Raw genomic sequence first — 26,217 nt, forward strand, 5'->3', positions numbered from 1 at the left:
TTAGGAGTCAACTAATCCCTAACTAAATCTCAGTGTTAAAAAGCATTTATTACTCAAAGGCCTAGGAACAAGTATATGTGGCTATTTGGGCCATTTTGTATCTTGGGTTAAGTTTCTGAAAGGTTATCTTGCTTAGACAAGAGCTGTTTGTGCATCTGCTAACAGTAATCTAATATTCTTAAACACCAAACCCATTTGTCAGAGAGAACCTGCTGCAAGGGTTATACAAGTCATCTTGCTAGACCTGAAAAAATATAAAAATCTGGTTTTGCCACAAACTGCACATTATCAAAATGACACAGCAAAAAATGATCCCACTCTGGGTCCCTGAATTATCATAGGGCATGAAACAACAGAGAGCAGAAAAGTACCCAAACACATTTATTACAAAAAAGCAAAAGTTTTATTTTTTTGTAGTAACAACAATTTCAATCTGCTTATTGATTCCACAATTAAAAGACAGGTAAATGCAGGAAGCAAGGCTCACAGAGGAAAGCTGCCACATGCATTACGCATCTCAGCACCTGGGATGGGTAACACAGGTAGGCTTCAAATAATTCAAGGGGTAAACCAGAGGTAACCTAGGTATACCTTACACAAACCACTAAGGTAGTTACCACAACTTTAGTCTTCAACTCTTCTTCAACTTTTCTTCGGAAAAATCTCTGCTGCTACACAGACGTTTAGAGGCTGGTATTGCTGGAAGAAGGTTAGAAAAAGTAAGTTATTTCATGCACAGTAAACAGACTGAACTAAACCACAAGCCATGTAGCACTTAAGGGATTTAACGGGAAGAGATGAGAGTTAAAATTAGGATGAAGTCACAAATGAAAACTGTTATAGTAATAATGGGGGGTCTTTACTAAATGCCAAAAAGGACTTTCAAAAAACCTGTAGAGCTACATTTTGACCTAAATCTCAGTGCTACCCAACAACTGCATAAAAGTAAGTTTAATGGCATTAAAGCTTTATCAAAACCTCCCTTCCTCCAGTTCATGTAACTGCAGACCAAAAGCCTCCCCCCTCCCCCTCCTTGTCACGTAGTGCAAAGCCCAAGATCACTGAAACCAACTAGCTCCTACAAGTACTTCAAGAAACAAACAACCAGTTATATTAAAAAAAATAATCAAATTCAACATTAAAGATCTCCAAGGATATCTACTTTGCAATTACAATGTACAGAACCCGATTCTGCTGCTGTAGTGACCCCAGACCTAAACTGCGTCCGTGCAAGCGTAGGGAGAAGGTCAGAACTGGGCCCAGCCCTGTGGAAGTACACCTTTCTACCCTGGGTGAAAAGGGAGCTCCAGTTCTTAAGTATTTAGCGAATAGAAAAGCCTGCTTGGCGTTAGATACCCCACCCTCCTCTAGCACGCAATCTAAGGCATAAGGGTCTGGTTTATGGCCTGTGGGATGATCCTCTCCAGTCCACCATTTTTCCTGTGGAGGCTCACGCTGGGATCAGAGGAGCAGGAGCGCCGTTACCGGCAGCGCACGAAGCCCTGCAGCTGCTCCACACGTGCAGGCGCTCGCTCCTGCCGGCCCCCTCCGTGCTCACGCCGGAGCACAGCGTCACTGCCACACGGCTGGGGTGGTCCACAGGGCCAGCAAGGTGGGACGAGCCTGGAACAGCAAAAGGTGTAGCCCAAAATCCAAGTGCCCCAGAGCTTCCTTACCTCCATCAGGGCAGGGCCTCTTGTACAGCACCTCGGCTGGAATCTGGAAACTAATGCACAGCATCTCCTTGTTCGGGGCAACGTTTCTAACCAGGTAAGTAGAACAGCGGCCATCCAAGGAGGTTCCCAGGGAAGCCTCAGCGCGTTCTCGAACATCTTTGGCAGGGTCGTCATGTTTGGAGAAACTGTAGCAGTGCACCGTGGGAAGGCTGGCAGCGCTGCATGGCTCTCCGGCTAAGAGATGCTGGAAAACGTCTAGAAATTCAATAGCCAAGGCTGGCAAATTCATGACTATATGAAAAGAGATTTTCTGTTCTTCTTTCAGAAGTGGGAGCTCTCTACTTAGTTCTTCTCTTACTGGCCCCAGGAGGAAGTCCCTGCCATCCATGTTGAACGCTTTTATTTTGTTGTCTACCTTGTTTAGTTTGCAGTTGTGCAGGAGCCAGCTGTAGGATTCAGGATTGAGATCGTTTGCAAATACACGGCACTTTTTCTTTGCTGCTGGAATAGCAAAAGGTCCAATCCCAGCAAAGACATCGAAAAGGACATCACTGGGCTTTAAAAGCTCAACGATACGGCCATGTTCTGTGGAAAGACGTGGGTTCCAGTAGACTTTAGAAAAGTCCAACTCATATGTGATATTATTTTCTTTGACCTGAAAGTCCAAAACATTTTCTTAAGCCTCTGTGTTCGAATTCCAGGCATGTTTAAGCATTATGAGTAATTAAGACAGCTAAAAAACACGGTGCTTTATCAAAAGGTAATGTGTACATTGACATTTGTCTCATTAGTAGTACACATCAATCTTGCATAAACAGATCTACTCATCAGAAATAGCCATAAGGAATGTTCCAACTGTCAATCCAGATGGCTGGCTTATGCACGTCTCAATCACCAGGTGGAAATAAAGCAGCAACTTAAAATGACCATAAAAAAAATAATCTGAGGCTTTTCAAGAGTTTTGTGGCTGGCTGACAACTCCTTTATTGAAAGCAGACCTTGGGAAGATGCCTCAAGCCCTCCTTAGCAGAGTCCACATAGTAAATAAGCATCTGAGAATGATACAGCACAAGAATGGCAAGAGTCAGCCAAATTCAAAGCCACTGGGAGCCAATTCTGCAATTTGAAAAAATACTGTATTTTCTCTCTCAAGGTGACAGTCTGGAAACTGATCCAAACCCAAACTCTGGGATGACCACTGTCTTAAGAACAGACCTAAAATGAAACAGTATTTACTGAGATGAGAACGGGATGCAAGATAACACTCACTTTGCACCACCAGACTTGAATTGTGTGACTGAAGTACAGTAACTTTGGATCCAAATGCATCATTTGCTTTGCCAGCAAGAAACATACTGAAGTGTATCTGCACTCCTCAGTGTGCAGCTCCGTGCTACGCTAGATGGCTGCTCTGTGAGCTAATATCACCTGCATAATATTTGATTGTCACTTCTGCCTTGACAATTCAAATGCCTTCTCTGTGCACATACAGGATGTTATACCAAGCTATTCAACTTTTTTATTTGGTAATCTAATGTTTTCTCTTCTAAAAGTATAAAGCTGCTAATACCTAGGAAAAATATTTTTTGGTTGAACCAGTGGCCAAGTTTCCAGCTAAAGACAAGAAACCCTACATGAATAAGACTTGGCAGTTACATAGTGCTTTACACCTGAAAAATGTCAAAATAGAGGACAGATGAGGTTTGTCTTGCTGCTGACAGAAAAGGAAAAAGGCACAGGCAAAATCTTGCCTAAGTTGCAAAGCCAGGGAGATTTAAAAACAGTCTTACGTTCTATACCAGCCACTGCAGGCTTGATGAAATTAAGTAACAGCATTTTCTTAGATCAAATTCACTAAATATTCTGGCTTTAGAGTAAGAAACACTCCCCACTGCAAGTCTGCAATTAGTATCGCTGTAAGAAATCTTTACTTCAGCTGCTTTTACATATCATTAAAACCTAGGCTGTGAACTTGAAAGAATACTTATGTTCATGATCCCTATGGATGTGAGTTTGCTCTTGGCAGACCAGGACAGATGAATGTAGAAGTAACTGCCAACTCTTACACTCTAAAAAGGGGCACTGTGCAAAGGGATGGTCTTAATAGCATCTCTTCATCACATATTTCCAGTAGGTGCCTTTGGGTTTTAGCATATTAAATTTAAAATAACAGGGGAAAAAAACCCCTATACCTTGGTTACTAGGTTGCTCTCTCCGGCGAGCACTTCCATTTGAAAATTTCTGTATGTGCTGTCAATAATATTGGTTTTATTCACTACACAGGTGATTCCTGGATTCTTGTCAATTATAACCTGACCTGAAAGAGAGGGCAAAACATATTCCGGTTAAGGGACTATAACTTTTCAATGTTCTACAAGAGATACGAACACTGCTGTTTACAGTTAAATTAACTAAAGTAAGCATGTACTAGAACAACCTTCCTCTAATGACTCAGGGTTGCAGATGTGACATCTTCCTAAGGCACATACTGTACCCTGGCCCAGTGTTCAGTGAAGTGAGACCAGAGTTACTGCAAGAGGAGAGAACTGTGCTTCCGTGCACAGCTACAGTACCAGCACAGGCTGTTTAAAGTCAAAATATAAAGCAATGAAAAGCACTCAAAAGTTTTCTTTGTACAAGTAATAATTTATCAATAGATATCTGTTAAAAAAATCTATATACAAAACATACAAATTACTTTTTTGAGAGTTGTTTTACCTACCAATCAAATGTCTGTACGGTAGCTGATGATCTCTAAGATTCAAATGAGCTATGTGACCAACACGGCTAAATCCAGAGGTGACTTCTTGACCTTCGGGAAGGACTGCTCGTAGGATCTCCTCCGACTTGAAATTCTCATAAGTCAGCTCCAAGTTATACTTAGACACCTCAGGATGAACATTAAGCTGCTTTAATACCTCTTGATCCGATTCTCCCAATGAGAATTCTGATATTTTATGAGGATCCAGAATAACAAGTCTACTGTCCTCATCTTCTGGATCCTCAACCACTCGCTTTAGACCAGGGCGCTGTAGTACCGTATGTTTTAGGGACTTTAGCAAAGTATTCACAATTTCTTTCTTGACTTTAAGAACTGGAACAACAACTGTCCTTTTAAAAGCTTCTCTGTTGAGTCGTGTCATCCCACGCACTTCAGGATGTGGCAAATACAGTTCTAGATTAGCTTTATCCTCCACAGTTTCAGGCATTGTAAAAAAGTTATTTTTTTTAACTACTACAAACAGCCCAGGTACTCTGCCAGAATATTGCGCCAATAGCATCCAAACTGCTGGAAATGATGTATTTGATGCAGCTGTCCTAAAACAGTTAGATTTCAGTAGTCTGGCAGAGTATCCAATTCTCCATAAAGTCCTAGAAGAGAAATTATTCATTTTATAGACATTATGTAATCATTCCATTAAAAATGCTGCAAATCACATGGATTTGCTGTTCTCTTAAACTAGAATTTCCATCTATACCAAACAATTCACAATAGTTTTGTAAAGCTCTTTATTATGAATTATATACTATAAATTTCTGTCCTTTTGCAAATGTATTGTTAGACTGAAATGTTAACTAACTTTAAGCAGTGAGATAATCCCCTCCTGCCAAAAACCAATGACCTTTCTGTTCTAATAAACATGATATTAATCCCAATAAGCCAAATGGAAAAACTTCTACTGTCTCGATCCTACTGTTGGATCCCTTCTGACTCTGATAAAATTCATTACCAAGCAGTGGTTGCTAGAAAACAGTTATTAGCAATAGCAGTCATAATCACGTTTCAGCAATTTCTGCCTCCTACACCCCAGTGATAAGGGGTTACACAGTCTGTAGTGTCTTTGCTCTGCAAGCTGCATGCCAGAAAGACCATGAATTAAATGCAGAATTCCCCTGAAGGTACAGGGGAGCATTAGTAATGTCTGTTCAAGCGAATGAACCCCTCTCCACAGTTCACTCACAGGATAGGGACTTGAAAAGTAGTTTTACACTTCTTTAAATAGTTTCCTCCGCTAGAGCCAGTCCAGAGGCCCAACTTTTCTGACTTTGCATCAGCTGCTCCTAGGCAGGAAGGTTTAGGTAGTGTGAGAGGCTGGCACTTCTCCTGACTTCTTGGGAAGTTTAAGATAGGGAGTTGATAAGAGAGATGCAAACTAGCTCTGAAGGGAAACCGGTTCTCTTGCCTGCCTCAGACATCTACACCCTGACAGAGGGCTGCTGCCCTCCTTCTGGGTAACAAGCCACGCAGTCTATTCTTCAAAAAAGGAGCTGCGACCGACCCTTAGCAAAGCTGGCCCTGCTCCCATCCTCCTTCCCCCACAAAACCCAGCCCCTCGCTGGGACTCCCTACATCTTCAAGCCAGCTCATTTCCCTAAACCAAGTTTTTGGCAAAGCACACCTCCTTTCCCCGTTGACTCAAAAATAAACATTTACATTCTTCACGTCTGCTACAGAGGAGAAAGGCTTCATCCAGAGGCCTGAGCATCCCAGTGTTTTCCTTAGGCATTGCCCTTCTCCCTAGCTGGAAACTGCTGGCCTAGTTTGCATGGGCTCCTCGATGTGAGATCAGCCTGCAAGATAAAAGCCCCCCCGCTGCGCCTGGCCGGAGGTCCCTGCAGCCGTGCTGTCGCAGGACTGACATCTTCCCGAGGCCGCCCGTGGGAACACCTGCAAGGTCCCGCCAAGATCCCCCTTTGCCCCATTCTTCCCTCTGAGCGATGAGGTGAATCGGGGCCGGCGGGTGCTGCTGGAGGGCTGCTGCCCGCTCCGCCCGGCCCAAGCTCCACGAGTGAGCAACACCGGGCACCGAGACCCCCGGGGCGGGCCGGGGAGCGGCGGCCGGGCCTCACCGGGGAAAGGGACCCTCGCCAGGGCGGGGGCCTCCTCGGGGTCACCGTCCCTCCCTGAGGGGAGCCCCGCTGGCAGCCGCCGCCTTAGGCCCCCCGCGGCCTGGGCCGCCCGCCGCTGGCCGAGGGGTGGGCGCCGGGCCGGGGTGGGCGCCGGGCCGGGGCGGCCGCCGGTCCCCCCGCTCACAGACCGCAGCCGGGGCCGCGCCGTTGCCACGGCGACACCCCCCCCTTCCACCCTCACCTCATGCCGAGCCCCTCCGCGCGCGCCGGCGCCCCCGCGCGTCATCGACGCCGTCGTGATGTCACAACGGCCGCGCCGCTCCCTATGGCCGCGCCGGGAGGGCGGGGCCGGAGCGGCGGTCCCGCCTCCCCGTCGAGGCCCCGCCCCCGACCCGCCCCCCGGCGGCGCTCCCCTCAGAGGCGAGGCGGTGGGGCGCGGGGTGCTATGGCGGCGGCGCCGCGGGGGGCCGGGCGGCTCCTGGCCGAGCCGGGCTGGTACCTGTCTGCCCGCGAGCAGCGAGAGGAGGAGGCGACGGACGACGAGGATGGAGAGTCCGCCCCGCTGCTACCGCCGTCGGGCAGCGTGCGTGTGAGGGGGGCGGCTCGGCGGTGGGGAGGGCAGTGTCCTGAGGGGGCTGTGGCCGTGGGGCTGCCCAGGCCCGCTCCGTTGGGGGGCGGCGGGCGGTGGCTCGGCTCGGCTCGTCTTTACTTCGCTTTCCCGTAGCGCTGTGTCCGTCAGGGCGGTCCCCGGCCCTGTAGCTCCGCGGCTCCCGGAGCGGGAGGCGGCGGGGGCGGCTGTCCCCGGCCGCGCTGGGTGTTGAGGAGGAGTTCGTGGGAGTGTGACCCGGGCGGGGGGGGATGGGGGACCTGGGGCTCAAACTTCGGACCGATGGATGCAGCTTGGCGGCGGGGGGACGGGGGCTGTGCAGGGCGGCCCCCGGGGGGTGACACCCGGCGAGGGCAGCGGGAAGGGCCGGGCCGGGGCGCGGGAGCACGGGGCAGTGTCGGGCCTGTGGTCCTGAACGTCTGGTCCTGGCGCTTCTTCTGGTCCGTTGGGTTCTTTGGTTGTGGGAGTGCTGCCGTGTGCTCTGCCCCTCGCGCTTGTTGGAGGCGCCAGGGGTAGCCGGCTTTTAAGCATAAATCTTGCTGCTCTCTACTATCGCTGTACTCAAAGGTTGTAGGCGTCGTGAGATCCTTATGGGACTGCATCGTGTTAGTGTATATGCACAAGGGTGGTCTTAGAGTGAAAAAAGAGATTTTCTGATTTAGATTAGGGAAGGAGAAGTTGACCGTCTCTTGCCCTTCCTTAAATTTCTTCCTATGAAAGACCAAAACACCTCTCGCCCTAACCGTACTTTGTTCTGCCCTTTTCACAGAATCCGCCAGATCGTGGCTCTTCCTTTGGTTTCTCAGTATTTAATTTAATGAATGCGATCATGGGAAGTGGGATACTTGGCTTATCCTACGCTATGGCCAACACAGGGATCATGGGGTTTAGGTAAGTTTTCAGTTTTTACATGTACTTACTTTGAAACTCAGCTTTCAACTTTCAGCAGTAGTTTTAAATGGAACAAAACTTGATTACTAAGACTCCTGTGCAAAAAATGAGGAAGAAATAAATAGTTTGTGCTTTTCAGCATTATTGAATAAGATTTTTCCTCTTTGGTTTAGTCATTCAAATCTGGCCTAATATAAGTACTGCCCAGACATTGCATTAAATTGCCACATGGTGGCAATTTCTTGGCCATTACTCCTAATAGATTGATGTTTATGTTTTAAAGCTGCTATTATCTTTAGTTCCAGAAATGGGCCTTCTGAAGCAGGATGGCTGTGTATCTGAAAAATGTGTATCAGCTTATGCTTTTGTTTGCACTTGTGCTTGTTGTACATACTAACCTATGGGCCAAAGTCACCAGAATTGTTGCTTTTACTATCTTTGAAGCATTAAAGTCACTTCATTAGAAGATACATATTTGTCTGTGTATATGTATAAACACAAACTCCTACATTTATGTCATCTTTGTGATTCATATATTAGGCCTTTACCCTCTATAGTTTGTGATGTGCTTTGGTGAACAATATAAGAAGCAGTGGAACTCAGCAAGTATTGTGAACGTCAGAGACCATATGAACCACAGTCAGCAGATATATGCCCTAAAATGAGGAAATCTGGTCTTGTGGTAGCTTACTTCTTGCAGAAGTAGCATTCTTAAAGATAGAAAGCGCATTGTCCTGTGAAAGTGCTGCAATTGTGAATATTTTGTGTTTTTTAGTATCTTGCTGCTGATCGTTGCCAGCCTTGCTGCTTACTCTGTATTTCTTCTGCTCAGTATGTGCATTCAGACTGGTAAGTGAAAAAGGATTTATCAAACAGGGATCTCTGAAATACTTCCTCACCTATATCTCAAAGACCTGACCCAGTATAATTATTATAATTAACAGCACGTTAGCAGATAGCTGTGTCTGATTCACTGGTGTTGAAATATTTAACATTTTTAACGATTACTGTTTGCCATTTAAAAATACAATTTTGAAGCTGCTCATGAAAAGTCAATGCCCAACTGACTGGTTTCTACATTTTCAGTTTCAGTTTTTTCAAAATGCCACTCTTATCTTTCCAAAAAGATAGATCCTGTATTTCTCTAGGAAAATTATTTTGGTGCTGGCTGAACCCTGTTACTTCAGTGTGTACTGTTGCTATTAGTGAAGGCTTAAGAGCAATAAAATAGCAGACTTCCATTCTTCTACTTGTAATATATATTTTGTTTATGGTTTGAAATGGATACCTTTCAGGTTTTGTAACTATACTGGATTATCGTAATTCTCATGGCACTTTATAGTTTTTTACAGCATTTTTGATACTGAATGAGAAGTCGCACTGCAGTCCTTAGAAATTATACTGCTTTGAGAATGTTCAAACGGTAGATTCTAATATCTGCAGTCAGATCTGCTAATGTTTTAATTCTTGCTTCTTTTAATTGTTACTGAAACAACTGACTAGTTCCTTGAGTTCTTGTATGCAAAGATCACATTATAGCAGGAGACTTTCTCCATCTCTTTCAGTCACCTGGTTATTGTTTCCCTCTCATCTGTTTTCCTCTCTTTTCAAAGGTGGTGGGAGAAAGCGTCTGTTTCTTTCCTTGTTGGCTTTGTTTTCTCTAGCTAGCTCTGGTCTTTCAAACGATCGCTTCCTGATTCTGCTTAGATCTGCTGCTCCTGTCTTCACCTGTTGAGTGATCTTCATACATTCTTAAAAAAATTCTTCAGAGGTAGGGTTGCTTTTATGGTTGATATTGTTGGCTGCTTGATGATTTGGGGCAAAGTCTTTGGTAATTTTTTTTTACTCTTTGAGCTCTGCTTATTAGAAAGGAATCAGAACCTGAAGTGGCTAGAAAGATACATAAGAAGCAAAAAAAGGGGAAACTTTGAAGTAATTTTTATGATCTTTGTTTACCTCTTATTTGAGGCTGAAAAGTTCTGTATAATATAGGCACTAAGGGGTATTACGTTATTGTCTGGTAAAATAATAATTAAAGAGACCCTTGCAAAAGAACTACTGGTGAGAGGGGAAAGCTAAGGATTTAAGCTTTTTGAAGTAAGAGAAGTTTCTATGTTATGAACTGAGAGACATAATATACAAGGATGGTTTAATTCCTCGGTTATTGTCCAAAAGCAACATTCCACCTCAAGAAAGAATTTTTGAAATGCACACAACTGAAAGCAAGAAATACCACTGAAATGACAGGTTGAAGTATTTCTCTTGTCTGAAACTAGCACTTTACAGTTAATAATTAGTTAATGTTCATAGGTAATACTAGCACTAAAACTATGTCTAGATAAATTTGCTGGATTTACAGCCTTCGGTGTTTTGATTTTTTAAATTTTTTTTTTAAAATAAGATTTCTCAGATTATATTTACTGTAACTCCTGTAAACTATTGAAATAATAAAATGCTAGATAGGATTCTGATTTTTTTTTTTTCCTTGGAACGTTGTGTTTAAAAAGTGAGAAATACGACCTGCTGTGCCTTGACAAAGTAAAATCTGTGTACATGTTTGCTTCCAAAGTAGATAATTGAACATTTTTCATTATAAAACCTACATTGTGAACAATGTTATAGTATTAAGCTTAATCCATGGCAAGGAATTGGAAAGAAATTTTAGTAGTTTTATATTAAAAAATGAACTAGAAAAATTTAAAGGGTGGAGAAGAAAAACCTTTGAAAGTGTTTGTAAACCATTCAGGTATTCAAATCATAAAAGTAATCCTAGGAAAGAGCTGACCTATAAAATACCTTCTGAAAAGGAAGCTCTAATATTCCATTTTAAACAGAGACCAGGATTTATTAAGCACAGGCATTTTAGTTGTAGTTTAAAAATAAAGAAGTACCTTCCACTTTTAAATTATGTTGGTCTGGACGTTGACAAAATCAAATTGCTTGTGTAGACTAAAAGGCTTAGCAAAAAAAATATTCCCAAGTGTCAAGTGTTAGATTTGGATTAGTTTAGTGAGCGTTTTCTCCCAGTGTTAATTCAGTACCACCTTTGTCGTTTTGGGGTTTAGGCTGACAAAGGCTAAGCTTACTCTGGAAAGCAGAGGAATTGGGAATTTAAGTGGGATGTACTTTAAAGTTTCTTGGGTTTTTTTCTTTTACAAGTTAGTCATGAGTGTGGCTCATACTATACTTGCCAATTTCACTTTGCGTTTAAATGAATAGTTTCCATTTAGTGTTAATAATGTAAAAGAAATCATGCCAATCAGGCAGAACTTGTTTATATCAATTGTGCTTAATATTTTGTTCCATATATTCTTGACATCACAAAAGTATTGTGATTAAGTATTAGGGCTTCCCAGTGTTCACAGGACTAAATTGATTAGAGAAACAGGGTTACTATAGAAAATATTCCAAGGTTTCATACTGTTCTTTTGGTATTGTGTGGAAGATTTTATTCTCTTTCTTGGTAACTCCTCGTGTGTGTGTGTATTTGTTCCCATGTGGTAGAAACAGCTATCTCCTAAATATGTTTAACATTTTGCTGCTTTATTTGACACCATTGGAGATGGCCTTGTAAAATGCTATTTTTTTTTCTTGTAGTCAACAACTTTTATAAATAGAAATCTAAGAAAAATACAGGGTAAAATCTAGTAAGACATTCTTCTTCTTTAATTATATCTCTTTATAACTTGTATCAGTGTAACAGTAGATGTAAGAGATCATTCCAGGTTTATGCTGAGAGCTGACTGGCTCATTTAATTTTGTCATAACTTATTGGTGTGAGTAGTAGAGCAGAATGTGAAACATTGTCCTTGAGAAAATCATATGAGAAAATTAATGAAGTTTGGTGTTTGGTTTGTTTTTTTTTTCCTTTGGAGCATTGATCTGATTGTGTGCAGAACTTCAGTGAAATAAAAACACCTAAGCCTGAGCAGTTGGCAGTCTGAGGCTCCAGTCCCGTCATCTGATCCCCGTGAACCGCCTGTGTCTCCCATGTCTTGTTTCATTTACTTCAGTGGGACTTCACTCAGGTGTGAAGGTCTGCCCCCAGCAGCTCAAATTGCAGGGCTGGGCCCTAAATTAAGATGTGACAGGAGTAGAAGCAGCAGTGTACTAAGTAGAACTAAGGGAGAGAAGGCAAGTGTTGTAACAATAAAATTATGTGGGTTTAAGATTAATTTTACCCTTTGAGGCATTTACAACTGCAGACTGTTTTATTATATACTGAGAAAGTGAGTGGTATTTCTCAGAAAACTTTCATCTTTTTGATATCGCTTGAGTTTCTAATAACAAAATACAGAGCAACAATGAAAGACTTTAATATGACTTCCTTCTTTCTGAGAAGGGATTGGTTTGAGTTACCAGCAATATTAGAAGTGGGCTTCAGCTAAAACTCAACAAAAGCATACAGGAAACCACAAGCTATTTTAATGTGATTATGTAAGTCAGGTGCAGGTGAGGGCAGGATTTTTGTTTTGTTTTTGGTTTTGCTTTGGTGTGTTTTGTTTTGTTGTTTTAATAATAGATTTCAACCAAGGAAGGTGTTTACCTTCAGCTCACTTGAAAATAAACAGTGCAAGTTTTTAAAGCTGGCAAGGTGGTGATTGATGTTTACAGTCATAGAAATGGATCCTCTGATGTTGTTCTCATTTAAAAAAAAGTGTACTCTTTTAACAAATAAAATATGGGAATATCTTATATCTAATTGTTGAGGCTAATTTCAGAATTCTGCACTTATGGCATCACTTGGAAAAATATTTGAGAGAAGTCAATTTGCCATTAATGTATTATTATTTTAAAGATATTACTATTTTAAATATTGATTTTTTGGAGAGTCTCTGAATGGCTGAGCACAGCTGTATTTTGTAGCAGGAGTACAGGTGTATATAAAAGCTATTTTGTAAATAAGAAATACTATAAATACTCTTTTAATTCTGTCCTGAATTATGTTAAATTAAAAAGGGAAAAAAAGCTAAACTTGACCTTTCAAGTGATTTTGAAGTTAGAAATATTTTAGCTTTGTTTTTCCTTACTAACAGCCGTCACTTCTTATGAAGACCTTGGCCTGTTTGCATTTGGATCAACTGGAAAGGTGAGTATTTCTACCTGTGTATTTTTCTTCTTGGTCTCACGCTTCTGATAAACAACTGTTTTTTGCATAGTAAAGAGATATAAATGAAACAAGTAGTATAATTACTGACGTGGTAGTATACTGAAAAAGCCATTACGCTCTGAAGCTTTTTGCTACATTTCAGTTAGTGTGTCTGGTTTGTGGAAGCCCTAACTTTAGGTAACTGTAAAACAGACATTCTGTAAATGCAAGATTTTGTGCTACTTTCTTGTCAGTGTGTTCACTTTTTAGTTGTATGTACAAATACATGCTCACTGGTGGTGGTGTCACGTTGGCTCAGTGATGCGTTTCAGGTTTGTTACAGTCCTGTTGTACCTCTGCTGTAAACTTTTAAGAGACAGGTAAGTGATTTACTGTTGGTGTTCTAGCATTTAATAGAGATCTAAGGTAAGTGTTTGCCTTTCATGCAGTTTCCACGGTAGGAACAAATATGAGTTTGTTTAATGCATGTTAATTTTTTTCTTTTGTTTAATAAAGTGTTCGGATGAATGTTTCTTCTTGTTTTATCTCATGATTTACAAAAAAAACAAACAAAAAAACCCCAAAATACAGAAGCCACCAACAAACTAACCATTTTTGATATAAGCGTAATCGACATGTAAGCCATCATTTTTAGTAGTGTGTACTGAATCTGTTTCTCCTAATAGACAACGTTGTCCCCTAATACTGTGTGCACAGGAGATACTACTTGTGAATACTGCTTAACGTTAGGACTTCGATGCTCTGTGTTACACAATACTAAAAGCAGATTTTACCACACAGAAGTGTGATTTTAATGGTTTACTGAAACAGTGTAAATTTTTAAAAAATGTGTTCTGCTTAACAGACTTGGGTCAATTTCTTCTGTTTTAATGTAACTGGGAATTAAATCTGAGCTATTAGATAGGACTTCCATTAGCATTAATAAGCAGATACAAGCATAGTCGGTGAGGATCAATATTTATTGATCAAAGTTAAGAAGTGATCAACCTCAAGAGATAATAAAACTTGATATTAGCAAAGTATGAAATAATTTCTTACAGGAGCTGTTCTGTACACATTAACCACAAGCCATTAGAGGCAGAAGTCATAGAAATGTTAGAGCTTAAGGAGATAGTAAAATGTGACTTAGCATGCCTTTGCTCTGAAAGCAGGGGGAAACACGTGTACATCTTGGCAGATGTTTGTCTAATCTGTTATTTAAAAGCTTAAATGGAGATTTCACAGCTTCACTGTGTAGTCAACATCAGTAGTTGTTTTATTCTCCTTAATATATTTTTTCATAATTTTAAATAATTTGGGCAAAAAATCATCTGATCTTGTATTTTCAGTGTGCATGGAGAGCACTGGAATACTTCTAGCTTGGGAAGCTGTTGTTTTGATAAAATAATTAACCAAAGTTCACCAAGCTTTCCTGATGAACTGATGTTTTCTGGAAAACTTATCTTTCCCTCTTGAAGTATCTTTGATATTTATACACCTTTCTTAAAACTTGCCTGCAAAACGGAACACAGTAAGCTGGCTGAGAACTTGGCAGTGACAAGAAATGCAATTATTACCTATATTTTAGATAGAACGTGGCTGGTACTATGTTCTTCACTTCAGTCAGGCACAGGTGGCTTTTTTTTTTTCTTTAAAGTAGTACATTTCCCTCACCCAAGTCACTTGCTAATGGTACAGACAGACTGCTGTAGGATCTTACTTGAACTGGCATCTTAGGTTGGCAGTAAACTACTGGTTAACTGCTTTTGAAGTAGAGCGGTTATTCAACCTTATAGTGATTTCCTGTCAAACATACTTTTCTGAGATTTGTGAGAATGGAGATTTTCTGCTACTGGAAGACTGCTGATTCTCCCTTTCCAAAGGCATGAAGTATGTGTTTCCATCTATGGCAAATTCCAAGATACCATCCTTTTTTTCTTTCTTATTTTTTCTTTCACCTGGTGACTTTTGAAATGATGTTGAAGTTGTTCAAAAAATGACATGATTTTCTAGCTGATCAACTGAAAAAAATGGCAACTGTGTTTTCAGATTTTATTCAAAAGTACAAATTTTGTTTTATTCTCATAACTGTGGCTTAATTTTTTCCAAGTTGACTTAATGGTAGCAATCATGTGGAAGGTCCTGCTACATCAAGAAGAGCAGTGGGTAAAAAGAAAAACTGTACTAAATGATTGTACTGTTATAGAAGTGATCTGAGAAGAAAACACTGGGAAAACTTTAAACGCTTTTAGTTTTTTTTTCAGTTAATTCTTTGGATTCAGACAAATATTTTAATGGTCTGTGATTATTTCTACTTTTGTATCAGTCCAGTATGAATAATCACAAATGCTAAAGAAAAGTCTATCTGGTTTACAAGTTTAAAAAAGTAATGACATTCATTACAGTTAAAAATATTCAGGTTTTTTGGAGTGAGTGAGGTGGTAGCTTGTACAAATCCCTGCTGTCTGATTGTCTTTTCAGAGGTGAATGATCGTTTTCATTTGTACTCTCCTAACGTCTATCAGAGTGCACTTACATGTTTTCAGTGATTTTTTTAAAAAACTCATCTTCTGCAGAACAGGCTTCACTTGTTTTGTAATCTGAGAATGAAAATGCAGTACTTCCAGGGAGATTTTTTGCTTTTGTATTCATTTTTGATTGTGTTGGTTTCCATGTGTTAAACTCTTCAGGAAAGAGAAGATGCCTTTCCTTTCAGTACTAGTTATCGCTTCTACATCTGGTCTGTTTAAGATAATACATATGTGGTTTATGACTGCTATAGACATACGATTTTAGTTATCCTTACTCTTTCTAAAGAAATCAATTTTTTTTATAGGTCCTTGTTGCAACTACAATAATTATCCAGAATATTGGAGGTAAGAAACTTCATATGCTCACTATTAACTGAGTGGAGTATAACCTCTACAGTCTACAAAGCTCCACAAACACCAAAGGCAGTAATTAAATGAAAGTGTTCTTAAGAGACTGATTAAAAGGACAGAAAACTTAAAGAAAAGGCTTAGGTGATTGTGGTAGTTGTGGGGTAGATGGGGGGACTTACGGGGGGTCGGATTGTATGCCTCATACTGCATCACAGGATGTGGAGCACACCCACTATAGCTGGCATGGCTAATTAGGAGGGGCTGACAAAGCATAATCTCCTCTCCACTGTTCCATACATTTGCATCTGGTAGCTACGTTTTATCATATCATGTGTTTTGCCTTTTGTTGTTGGAACTTGCTTATGCGTTTTAGTGATTTGTGTAACAATGTTTACTTAGCCACGAAGTTTCATATGTTTGTTATTAATGGTAGCTTTCTGTTAGCTCAATACCTTGGTTTTTGAGGGTGGTGTTTAGTTTGCTGACTTCAATCATGTGGGCTGATAGTCTATGTTGTCATATGCTGGGCTGTCCAGTTACATTACTCTTATTTTGCCTTCCTTGGTGCATGACATAATAAAATAACACTAGCTGTCTTTGTATTAAAAAAATTGCCGAAGCATTTAAAGTCTTGCTCAGTTTGTTCAAATATTTTACAGTTACTAAGTAGTGCCCTTAGAAATTAATTGTCTGAAAGTAGACAGTGTTTAACAGAACAATTTTAATTTTTTTTTGGCTGTAAATGTTTTAGATAATTTCTTTTAGATGAGGGAATTACGTGAAAGCTCCCTCCTCTCCGTCCCTGACCCCCAAGAAGATACACGTTCACATACATTGACAGAAGGAAACAGCATTCCAGTGCTGCTGTTCTTGCCTTTAGGATTACCTGTTGAGTCCAGATAATTCAGTGATTGCTGTTTTTTGTCACTATGTAGAGACCTAGAACTAGACTGAGTAACTGCTTTTATAAAATTGGAATCTCTTCTTACACTAAAAGCTCCAGTAATAAAAACTGCCTAATTGAAATGGCTATAAAAACCCAAGCATTAATTTAAGGCAGGAATGAACATACTAATTCCATGATTAAGGATTATTTATTCATACAGTTTTAGAGGATGTTCTGTAGCAATGAACAAATTTTTTCATTTCCTTTCCTGTTTGAGTGGACCTCTAAATAAACAGTACTAGAGAAAGGAGGGTTACACTGTGCAGGTTCTGGAGACTCTGGGATTGTGTACAAGACTCTGTGGTCAAAGGAAATATGACTCTCATTTCTTCCTCATAGCAGTTCATAACCTTCTCTGTGTCATTTTTAATAAAATTCAGCTCAGTAACTGTAGAGCCCCTAACTGGTGCATGCTGGATATTATCAAACTGCCTTCTGCAGTGGCCTTCTCTGCCAACAAGTCAGGCCTGGTTTGCCAACCAGTGGTTTTCTGTTTAACTAGTTAAAAGTAGATTTTTGCAAGTTGAAACTCCTCTTTCAATTATTTGTAATGACCTCATTTTGATGGAAGTTTTCAGAACTCTGTTTTGGTCCTTCTGGTTGCAAGGGCAATATATCTTTCATTGAGATGGTTCATGCATCCAGTATGTTTGCTTGCAAAGATTCCTTATTTTCAAATGCACTGAAAAGAGAAAGCTGACTTTCCTTCTCTGAATCTGTTAGTGGTACCCCAGTCTGTGAGGAAGGGAGGTCTGTGAAAACACGGGTTGCAAGTTGGGCCTCCTTGGCAGCTTCTGCCATACAGAAGATGTATTGTAGTGTCATTGCAAGGAGCTATCACAGCTTCTGTTTAGTATTTAGATTTCTGTTTGGGAACAGAGCTCCCAGCTGAGTTATTTCTCTCCTTAACAACTGCCTTTGGCAGAGTCCTGTGATGCTGCAGTCCAAGTCAGCAGAGCAGCACTGTGTCAGGAATCATCTTAGAAGATGACTATACTGTAGGCTAACAGGCTCTTTAGGAAAAAAAAAAAAAAGAGGGATGAAGAGTTCTCTTTACCTCTCACAGAACCTTGACTCTTCAAGAAAAATTCTTTTCTTTCTATGCATTTCTTCTCTTTCTGGTCCTTCTGCAGATTTTACATGGGAGTGGTGAAACTGTGGAGCATAGTTTGTCCTGAATGGGAACCATGCTGGAATTAAGTGTAAAACTTAGGTTCTGCCCTTGGTGCAGTTTGGTAGGTGTTCCCCTCTTTCTGCTTTTCTGTCTGTTTGAAGGAACCAGCAGCACTGTGCCTGCTGGGCAGATGTCCAGGCTCTGTCAACATCTTTAATTTCAGAGTAAGGCTAAAAATAACATTGTTTTCTGTTACCTACTCCATCATCAGTCCTGCATATATTGCATCATACAGTATCTTATTTCAAAAGTGATTGGAGAGCATGAGATAATGAATGATGGTTTGTGATTAAAATAAGCAACTTTACTAGGGTTATTGTCACTATCAGTATCTAGTCTGGGCTTTTTTAAAGTTTGGTCTGATCACTTCTAAAAATAATTTAAATGCATAAGTGATTCACATTCATTTGGGGTGGAGAGAGCTTTTTAGTAATCATTTTAATATAGTTGTGCTTTCCAATTTGTCATCTTGTGTTTTTTTAAAAAGAGACCTTAAAGTGCAAATTTGAATTTGATATCCTAATTGCATATGCTTATGGATTTGTGAGGATGGGGGAGTTGATTTTTCGCTAGCAGGATACCCAAAGGGGAAAAAAAAAGATTGTTCTACAGCTCCAGGAAAGCACTGGTTGGTCAAATTTGGAATTTAAAAGGTTAAAAAAAATTGATTTCAAGTACATTGCTTGGAATTTTAACATCCATTTCTTAACATGAGTGCTCAACTTTCCTGCAGAGTTTTAATCACCTCTTGGAACACTTTGTGTTATGTTAATGCAAGTAACACAAATCAAATACCAAATTCCATTTAAGTACCAAGGATTAACTAAGGATGCATCAGGATAATGCGTTAATTTTGCAATAGCCCAATGTAAATTAAGGTCATCTTAAATACTGTGACTTAAAGACTTTATAGAACATATATGAATTCTTAGCTTAGAGTGATTAAACTGAGAATATTTGCTTAGCTTTCCTTATATCAATATGTGCTTGGTCTTGCAATACAGATGTTTGTTAATAAAGTGAAACCAAAAGGTTGAATGGGTTGGCCAGCGCTACTAATTTTTAGATTGTTCTATTTGTCAGTATTTTAGCCCAATCCAGCAGCCCTTTAATCTAAATAACTAGTGATTAGTTACATGTGAACTACCTTGTTTGGAAAGAGCTAGTTAGTGTGTTTGTGGGGTTGCAAACTAGACACTAGAAAGGAAACTGTCAGATTGCATGTGCCAGACTGCTGTTTTGTTCATCCACTCCTCCCGACCCTTTCCTTTCCTTTCCCTCCCATGTCCGTAAGTGGAGTGATCTTCCACATGTCCATTTCTTGCCTGCCATGCAGAAGATGATCTTGAAGGTTGTCAGATCTTGTCACGTGCCCTCTGAGATGAGAGAGGTCCCTTGGGGACGTTGTACGCCTGAAGGCGTAGAAGGAGTGAGGCAGGCTGCTATTGAAAACGCTGTTACATGGCTCTGCTGGCTCTTTTTGTAATCCTTCCCAGGAGCGGCTGGAGTTGGATGGAGTCCCTGCTATTGTTTTAATAGTGTTGTGCTTCTAGGAAGTGATGGATGAGGCACAGTGGGCCAAAGCTGTGGCTCGGCATCATGCAGCCCTTCCCCCTCTTCTGCCAGGGAAGTTCTGGGAGCTTCCTAGATCTTTTTTGAAGAGGGAAAGGAAGACAGGAATTCTTCCTCCTGGAATTGTCCTGTCAGTGGACGTGACTGAAAAGGAGGACACTCCACAGCCATGTGGGCAAGAGAAGATCAGTAGGAACCTTAAAGCACATGTAATGAAGTTACAGAAGGAATTATTTTAGCAAGGCTGGTGGAAAAATGGAGACAAACACAATAAAGCATTGCACAAGAGCAGCTCCCAGGCTGTTGCCAACACTAACAAATCTTCAGCATTGAGGTCTAGCAGGAAGTATGTGGAGTGTTTTACAGCGTACAGCTCTGGGCTGCGGGCTGGTATCAGCTGAAGGTCACTGCTGTAGGGAGATACGGCCGGGCCCAGAGGGTCTGGTAGCTGTGATACACAGAGACATAAATTGAAACTGCTGAGAACATGAGTTTAATTATTTAAAATTTATTAGCAGTGGGATTAAGTGCAACAGTAGAACCTGCAGTACAGCCATGTAGCATAGGTGGTCTGTGTGAGGATTTTTTGCAACAGACCTTTTTTTTTTCCAATTTATTTCGATAGGCTGAGATACACAGGGGAATTCTCGTGCTGTGGATCAGTATAAGTAACTAGCCTGTCTTGGCTTGTACCCAAATGATCATTGCAGTCACTCTTTGGAACTAAGCTTTCCAGACAACTATCTTAATTTTGCAAAGAATTACTTGTTTTCTAGTATAAATACAGTTTAATTGAGTGTAATTTCTGTAGCTGGTACTTGTGGATTTTGTTTGTGTTCTGCAATTAACATGTCCTCAAAGGTACACGTTTTTTTTCCTTGTAAGAATAAGGAATGAGGAAAAAAGATTGTTCTGTATCCCTGGAGCGCTGTTTTATCCTTGGTTCTACCTGAATGCTATAGGCAGTAAATAGAAGTTACAGGATTAGTTCTGATGGGAGATTCAGTTCTTGAGCTGGATTTTATGGCCTGTTAATACAGTCGACGTGATGGACAATACACAGAAACCATGCTGTAAATGTCATACGTGCTAAATATGTATTTACATAGTTCATATTTTTCAAGCTTCCCGAAGTAAATCAAGAGGCGTAACCACGGGAAAAAGCATGTATTTAAATAACAGCTCTCGCACCACCATCTGCTGGCCTGGCCCGGCCGCACACACCCGGGGCTGCCTTCCCGGCAGAGCTGCCGGCCGCCTCGGGAACCTCCAGCCATTATTCCACATCCCACATCCCCCTGTTTTTGTGTGTGTGAGGTAAACAATGAAATATTTAACTTACGGATTTGCAGGGGAAGGAGTTATATGTGCGCTCTCTGTGTGTCAGTACTTCTCAATGCTGTGCATGGATTAAAAAAAAAACCCTTGTTTTATCAAGTTAATTGGGCATTCTTGCTTTGCAAATTATTTTGTGTGGGTTTTTTTTCCTAGAGTTCATCCATTCTGAAATTTAGTTTTAAAAATATTTACAAAATTTCTCTCAAATTTAAATGGACCAAATAGTTTTTAAGAATGTGGGGGGTGGGCAGGAGTAATCTTCTTTTTGTAATTGGAGTACACTACCAACTTTGAAAATAAATGATGGTGCAAATCATGGAGGAATAAAATACAGCTTGCTACATGCTGAGACCTGCTTTGTTAATACCTTAAGAAATTACTGAGTTTCCTTTAAGCATGGGAAATCTAATTCTGTTTTCAAACAAACTTGAATGTTTGTTTTCACAGTGCAGTTTGCTTTTGACCTGAAAGACTAATTATCCTTACCAATTCAAAGTGAGGATTTCCAGTGCAGAGCTGCCTTAATTAAGGGCAGGTTTGTCAGCTCCTGTACTAATTTAACAATTGATGACCCATGCTCTTGTGTTTTCATATGGCAGTGCATGGTTGTTGGAAGGTTTGATATTGTAAAGAATATTAAGCTTGCTTTAAATAAAAAAACCAACAAAAATCCCAACCTGCCACTGTACTTCAAAATGGAATATATGATGAGCTATGTAGAAAACAGTTTTATTCAGTTTTATTACCATAACTGTAAACTAGTGAAGTTACACCAAAATAAATCTGCTGCACATGTGTTCCCAGTAGAATAAGAAGGACTTTTTTTTAAGCTTGCCATAGGTAAGTTCCAGAATAATTCAGATAAAAGCTAAAGTTAGAAGAAAAGGGAAGCAGGGGAGCAGAAATTCATCACTAGGTGTGTCCATAACGTGAAGACTAGCAAAAAAGTTGACAATTTATTTCTGTTCTTGGAACTTCTCCATATGGACAAGTGTTACATTTCCAGTCTACATCTGCATTTAAAAAAATCCAGATGATCCCAACAAATTTTTTTCAGTTTTTAAGCTTCCACTAAGAGGAAATATTAAAAACAATACATGCAATAATTGGGAGACTTCTTAAAATCGAGTGTGTGGGGGATTGATAGCAAAATGAAAATGAAAGAGCATGCTCTTAAGGCCCTATGATGTGAGGGCTAAAATAGTTGATGGTTTTCAGTGGCATCCATCCATCATTCCTGATGTTTCCACAGTTCGAATTACTTAGGAGGAGCTCAGTGCCACACTGAAGTACTTCCTATCTTGCTATTCCATTCTAATTCTTTGATGGGAAAAATGGGAGCTTGCCCCAAATCCTTTCTAGTTTCATTTTCTTTCTTGAAATCCTTCCCTGCTTGCCTTTTTAACTCTGTCAGGTTGTTTGGATTAGGACAGATTCAATTTTAAACAACCTCCATACCAGCACAGGGAGACACAAGCCCAGAGGGGTTTGTCACGTGCAGTTGCTATGAAAGATCCAGCTCAGTTAGGCTGGAGTGTGCAGTTGACCGGCAGTGTTTATTCTGCTATTTCTGTCTTTCAGCCTCTAATCTTCTCAGTATTTTGGGAAAAACAGGGATCTTACTGACTGAACTCTTTAGAGGATGAGAGTTACAAACATTTTCATGTGCTTTAATTATCTATAGGCATTTGTTGAGGAATCTCTGTGTTATCTGGTATTCCCCAGATGAGGATCAAGATTGCTCTATCTACTTGTCCTGACTCCCAGATCAGCACCCCTCTTCTTTTAAGTGGGAGCTGAAGTGCCAGTGTTGATAGAGTCTGGATTTCCCCAGCCCCCTGTCTCTTCCCGTGTGAAGTTTGGAGGGTAGCTTGGTTCCATTTTTGCATAGTGCTTAATAATGTAAGATGTCTTAATAGCGCTCTGATATGATCAGCTACTGTGGTAGATAAGGAAAAACTAACCAAGGAGTTAGATTCAGTCCCTTCAATTAAATGATTTGAAGGGATTTATCACCAAGCATTTTCTAAGGAAGGAATAAATTATATGTTTACACATAAGTTTAATGTACATATTCTCTTGCATCATTGCTGTGGATGCAATTGATCTTTTTTTGGGTAGGATAATAAGAAAAAGTTACACTTCTTTTCCTGGTAACCAAAAAGCCACTCACATATTTGATTTTCAAGATTGGAGTACCTCAGAAAAGGTACTTCGGGGCTATTTTAAAAACATAACCTTGGCTTCCCATTTTTTCCAGTAGCTAACATTTTCTCAGGCAGGGGCACATATGCTCAGCACAGTAAGGACATTCTCAATAACGTATGCATGGTATATTTATTTATAGAGAGTCATATCTCATGTTGGCACTACAAGTTATAATAATGAAAGTGTAAAGCAAGTACCCTATTTCATATTGTAACAAACGTTTTTTTGTTTGTTTGTTTTTTTCTGTCAAAGAGTTAATACCAAGTTTTTAGAACATGGCAAAGTGATTTGTATTTTAAGATTATAATTTCTTGCTGCTTTCAAGACAGTGGTAAGCCTGTTGGATAATAAAGTAGTAATATAATTTTAATTTCTGCTAAATACTGTTTTATGGCATTTTTGTGTCAAGGCCTGTTGAGAAGTTCAGACCTGCTTGGTTCTCCATCAAGTAGCTCTTAGTGCATACTGAAAATTATTTAAAAATAACATAATAATGCAAATTCAGGACCTGAAAATTAAAAAGCGACTATATGAAGGTTGCTCATGTAGTTCAGCACTTGTTGCATCGGCATATTGCTATAAAGCCTCCAACTACATCGTTGTACACCATTCGTTCTGCAGGAAATCTGTCTCATGCGGTGCTAAAGATAGATATCTCGTGTTGCAAAGAGAAGCTGAGAGCAAGAAAACATAACACTTTTAATTTAGGGAGTGAGACTGGGTTGCAAGAGCACTAAGTTCTGCTCTCTCATACTATGTGCATGCAAGGGGGGTGAACTCTGACGGGAATGTTGCTTCTGACATTTGCTATTTTTTTTTGAACGCTTGGCTTCTAAAGTTCAATGTATGTTCATTGTAATTATTGCATGTGATAAAAGGGGCCTTAAAAGTTAGCCATTAAAACATTGAAATTATTTTCTAAATGACAGAGGAAGTCAGTATTTCACAGTGGAATAAATCAAAGCATGCTTTTTGTTGTGTTCACTTATGTCACAGTTGAGCCTTGTGACGGTGTAATCTCTTCCTTCCGTTATACATTAAGACTGCCAAGGATAGCTGATGTTTAATTTTTACAATATAACTTGACATGGCTTCGATCGTGACAGGCACCAGGGAAGTTAAGTAAAATTTCTTATTTCGAGCAAAGGATATATGACTTTTTGTATATCATACTGTATGCACTTTATTCTTACTTGAGAGAATTTTTTTCAGGTTACTCTGCCCTTTTCGAAGATGCTTTTCTGTTTTGGTTTCAGCTTTAAAAAACAAACAATGTTCTTTGCTCATTTGTAGTGTGTTTCAGAGAGTTATACAGTGGTTAGTGTCTCTTCTTTCATGCTGAGTAAAGCCACGAGGAGCTGTTGCTCGTGAGGAGAATTACAACTGTGTTTGTAAGTGAAGAAAAATCAGGATTTGACTTTTAAAACTGTATTTAGCATGGGTGTGCTGCTCAGGTTTATGTGTGAAATTCATGTTTTATCTAACCATCAGGATATAAATAAAATTCTTTTTTTCATCTTCTGAGAACAAATAAAAGAATATAAACTGAGGAAAAAAAATCCTACTATGTGAGATTGTTTCCCATATGTCCAGAGAAAGGAAGAAAGATGCATACAAATGTTTAGCATGTGCAAGTTTCTTGGTGCATGATTGGTTCCCTACTTAGGAGTGGAATTCAGTGAAATAGGACTCCTCTTTTAAAAACAAAGAGTAAGCACACAACAAAGGATAAGTGATCAAATGATTAGCCAGAGGCTAATAGGAATGCAAGGGAAGAGTGACAGATTGCATATTAGGAGGAAATCTGATCTGGAAATTAATTTGAAGCTTTCTGCAGCTGAGGCTGCAAAAGAACTAATTTTTAAATCTTTCTGAAGGACATAAATATATGAAAATCTTGACTTGCTTGTGTATAAAGTATTGTATAATACAAGAAAGAAGGCTAATGGATAGAGTTGAATTATAATTTAGAGGAATTTTCCTTCTTCCCCTCCTCCCACTTAATTTTTTAAAAATCTGTCTTTCCTTAGGGTGAAATATGCATCTGCCTGTAGCTTAGTATGAGAAATTATGTTAATTTACTTACAAATTCTGGTGATTTAGAAATATGCATTCTGTAAGGTTCTCTGTGGTTGAATCTTCATTCTGTTGTATGCAAATAGAGTAAAATCAGGACAGCAGATAAATACCTCGCCAGCCACAATCAACAGCTACATGTCAACAGGGAAATATCCTTGAATATTGGAAAAAACAGAGCTTTTAATTATAAGAAGTGAGTATTTCCTTATTTAGTGACCTACCAAATGGTTTTAATTTAACCTTGCGGTAGGTAGATGTCACTTTGTATTAATAGAATTCGCTTTCTTTACATAGAGACCACATTACCTTTCTTCAAAATTTAGGATTAACTGCTGTTAGTACAACAATGTCTGAGTCCACATGTTTTTTTTATGGTTCAAAACGTTCCTTTTGAAAAAACCCCCACAAACTTATTAAAAATTCAGCTTGTGGAAGTTTGCTAGTTTACATTTTTAAAATCTATGTTTTAATTTTAAAACATTAATAAGTACAGCGTGGTAAAATTCTAAATAATTACTAAATATAGAACAGTAAAATTTGAATAGAACGGATGAATTTTTGTGAAGTTTTAAATGTAACTAAACTTTTGTCAGCACATTATTAAAATTGCTGCTGAAGGATGAAAATTAGTTTCATATAGGTTTTGATATTGCTTGAAGCTGTAAAGCTTGATTTTTTTTTTTTTGAGTAATTCTCTGATGTTTCTTTGATTCATACAAATACTTGCTGCTTATGTAAAAGAAAAAGGTGACATGAACAGTATGTGAAGGTATTAGGTTAGTATAAGTTGTAATTTAAAAACCCTTTTGTTTATGCCTTTGATCATTTTATATAGTAAAGGAGAAAAGTGATACAGTGAAGTAGCTTTTGGATTTATGTGTATGCATCATTGCTTTCTTCTGAA

General features: G+C 39.7%; 2 protein-coding genes across 10 annotated transcripts in view; one reads left to right on the top strand and one right to left on the bottom strand.

Moving 5' to 3' along the window:
• Positions 1 to 380: 380 nt before the first annotated feature.
• On the bottom strand, positions 381 to 6,851 carry TRMT5 (tRNA methyltransferase 5). Of its 4 annotated transcripts, XM_074820923.1 has the most exons (6): positions 6,769 to 6,841; positions 6,112 to 6,248; positions 4,399 to 5,048; positions 3,869 to 3,993; positions 1,677 to 2,331; positions 381 to 699 (listed from the first exon to the last, which is right to left on the bottom strand). In XM_074820923.1, coding segments are annotated over exons 2-6 (1,500 nt in total). In that variant the 5' UTR covers positions 6,114 to 6,248; positions 6,769 to 6,841; the 3' UTR covers positions 381 to 631. The 4 variants fall into 4 exon arrangements, with proteins under 4 accessions (XP_074677024.1, XP_074677022.1, XP_074677023.1 ...); XM_074820921.1 differs by lacking the exon at positions 6,112 to 6,248 and having other exon boundaries at positions 6,769 to 6,851; XM_074820922.1 differs by lacking the exon at positions 6,769 to 6,841 and having other exon boundaries at positions 6,112 to 6,335.
• A 95-nt stretch (positions 6,852 to 6,946) lies between these two features.
• The window catches only part of SLC38A6 (solute carrier family 38 member 6), a 44,994-nt gene continuing 25,723 nt past the window's right edge, over positions 6,947 to 26,217 (top strand). For 5 of the 6 annotated variants that reach the window (XM_074820925.1, XM_074820929.1, XM_074820926.1 and 2 more), the window contains exons 1-5: positions 6,947 to 7,110; positions 7,904 to 8,025; positions 8,801 to 8,874; positions 13,062 to 13,114; positions 15,951 to 15,990. In XM_074820925.1, the coding sequence (XP_074677026.1) occupies positions 6,973 to 7,110; positions 7,904 to 8,025; positions 8,801 to 8,874; positions 13,062 to 13,114; positions 15,951 to 15,990 (427 nt within the window). In that variant the 5' untranslated portion in view covers positions 6,947 to 6,972. The remainder of the gene's footprint in view (positions 7,111 to 7,903; positions 8,026 to 8,800; positions 8,875 to 13,061; positions 13,115 to 15,950; positions 15,991 to 26,217) is intronic. The other variant, XM_074820930.1, reaches the window with a different exon arrangement.

This window comes from Strix aluco, chromosome 4 (assembly GCF_031877795.1).
Source record: "Strix aluco isolate bStrAlu1 chromosome 4, bStrAlu1.hap1, whole genome shotgun sequence".
In the NCBI taxonomy this organism is placed as follows: domain Eukaryota; kingdom Metazoa; phylum Chordata; class Aves; order Strigiformes; family Strigidae; genus Strix; species Strix aluco.

Bases quoted from the DNA above. Each gene is read 5' to 3' on its own strand.
- TRMT5 (XM_074820921.1), bottom strand. The intron at 3,994-4,398 runs GTAGGTAAAACA...CCTCTCTTTCAG, and splicing joins ACCGTACAGACATTTGATTG to GTCAGGTTATAATTGACAAG. The intron at 700-1,676 runs GTAAGGAAGCTC...ACCTTCTTCCAG, and splicing joins GAGGCCCTGCCCTGATGGAG to CAATACCAGCCTCTAAACGT.